The 2437-nt window shown below is 26.8% G+C and overlaps 1 protein-coding gene across 1 annotated transcript in view; it reads left to right on the top strand.

Annotated features, from left to right (window-relative positions):
• LOC105460912 (cytochrome P450 4C1-like) overlaps positions 1-2437 on the top strand; it is a gene marked incomplete at its 5' end in the record, with an annotated part of 13003 nt that overhangs the window by 6121 nt on the left and 4445 nt on the right. The window contains 3 exons of the mRNA XM_011707407.1: positions 398-583; positions 1637-1730; positions 2273-2375. Coding sequence (XP_011705709.1) covers positions 398-583; positions 1637-1730; positions 2273-2375 — 383 coding nt within the window. The remainder of the gene's footprint in view (positions 1-397; positions 584-1636; positions 1731-2272; positions 2376-2437) is intronic.

Here is a 2437-nt window from a genome sequence, read left to right as displayed (position 1 = left end):
TTATTGCTAAAGATTAAACACACAACAAGAAAAGAATAATTAAAAAAGATACATATAAGTACACTCGGTCACAGAAAGGCTGCAACACTTTTTATTTTGATGGGTTTTGGAATGCAGTTTTCTCGTGGAGCGATTAAACATAACTGGTCAGATCCATTGATAGGTATCAATCATTTGGTAAACAGACTGTATTCCGAAAACGATTTAAAAAAGTGTTGCAATCTTTCTGTGAGCGAGTGTACATTATATGTACATATAACCAATGGTTATTATTGTTATTAAAAATCAATTAATACATTTAAAGTTAAAGTAAAAAATATGGTTTTATTGCAATGTTTGTTTCAAATCGTTATTGCATAATTACATGCATTGAACGTGTTGTTTGTGTTTTTTTCAGGCGACAAGTGGCATTCACGACGAAAATTGTTAACTCCTACATTTAATTTTAACATATTGCAACAGTTTGTTAAGGTATTCATCGAGGAAGGCGAAAAAATGACAAAGTCCTTGAAAAAAACAGAAGGCATAGTTGTAAAAGATTTAATTCCGTTCCTTAATGAACATACATTAAATGCAATATGTGGTATGTATTCCTCAAACCAATATAAAATTTTATTCCCATAGATGAATAATATAACACAAAATATTAGTTTTTTTATTTCAAATACTGATATAACAACGTATTGCTCAATACATATTCAAAATTGTCTTACAGAAATCACATCTAACATTGGCCAATTTAATAAAGCCAGCGACACTTGATGCATGTTTTTTTGCTAGATTGCTTGCGTTTTAGTAAATTACTAGAAATTCAACGTTCTGTGTGACGTAACAGTGATTTACTAAAATGCAAGCAATTCAGCAGGAAAACATGCATCGTGTGCCGCTGGCATAACAAAAAAATTACTTGTTTTATATAATATAGGTAGAATATATAATATAGGTAGAATATTATAAGTATAATGTTCTTTAGTACCATAATCACTACTTTTCAACATTAAATTTTTTGGTAAAGAACAGATGTTTTTTTTAGAATATAGGTACAATGTGTCCCATTTTAATTTCCCCAGGCAATTAATATCTCGAAAAATATAGGGCAAGCAGAACAAATAATGATAACAAAATATGCAATTTGTACATTTTTTTTTGCAAAGCAAGTGTGTGTTTTCTTTACTCTAATCGATTCGCCTTATTCGGTGTATAAAAGTATTAAGGTACAATAATTAAGAAATCAATAGTTTATAAGATATTTCATATTTTATATCGAAAAATGACATGATAAAGTATTAAATACCTCGTAAAGTATTGATTTTTCGATAACTTTACCTCAATACTTTTGTATGCAGAATAAATAGAGGAATCATATCATTTAAAAAAAATCATAATATTCCATTTAAAAAAATGGAAGGATCTTCATGTGAAAAATCGATTTTTTGTGAAATTCATCTTATCATTATTTGTCTTCCTTCATATCCTTTAACTTTTGTTTAAAACATTTTCTGTTATCTTGCGTATTTTTCAAGATGTTTGTTTGGGAAAATTAAAATGAGACACCCTATATATACATATATATATATATATATGTATATATGATAATAGTAGATATTATATAATTTTTATATAAATGTATTTGCAGAAACTGCCATGGGTATTTCAGTACAAGATCTTGGTGCATTCCAGCAACGGTATAAGAAAGCGTTTCTTCGCATAAGTGAACTTGCTAGTTATAGGTAATTTATAAATGTAATGATCGAGTAACTATACATCTACATCTTTTATTTTAAAATATAGAACAACATCTTTTAACAATATTATTGACAATATATATATTATTAACAATATTTTATATCCATACAAACAGAAGGCAAAATACTTAATGCAAAACATTGTCGATAATTAAAAATTTACATATTATGTTACTTTACATGTATAGTTCATGAAATTATTTATTTAAAAATTAGTATTCTGTACGTTTTTAAAATTTTGAGCACTGCAGTAGGTATCACAGAAAAAAACAATGCACTACGCTACTAATGCAAATACGCTTAGATAAGTCTTTAATTAAGAATAAATAGTTAAAAAAATTAGTAATATGTATATGTAATTTTATATATATATCCTTTTATTAGTGTAAATCTATTCTCTTTTTACATAATTATTGAAATATTATTAATTCCCTGAATTTATAGAGAAATCAAAGGAAGGGGTTCATTTACAAAATAATATTATTACTTATAAATAGTATGCCCATTATTTCATAATTGTTGTTTAGATTAATAAGACCATGGTTACACTCCGATTGGATATTCTCGTTAACGCCAGAAGGTAGAGAGCAAACCGAGGTTCTGAAGATATTACATGAAGTTACCGAAAAAGTAACAATATTATACAACTTAAAATTGTATTTAAATTTGTACTTATAGATCGGAAGAGCACA

The sequence above is a fragment of the Wasmannia auropunctata genome, unplaced genomic scaffold (genome assembly GCF_000956235.1).
Source record: "Wasmannia auropunctata unplaced genomic scaffold, wasmannia.A_1.0 LD313847.1, whole genome shotgun sequence".
NCBI classification, from domain to species: domain Eukaryota; kingdom Metazoa; phylum Arthropoda; class Insecta; order Hymenoptera; family Formicidae; genus Wasmannia; species Wasmannia auropunctata.
This window is presented reverse-complemented; position numbering and strand designations above follow the sequence as displayed.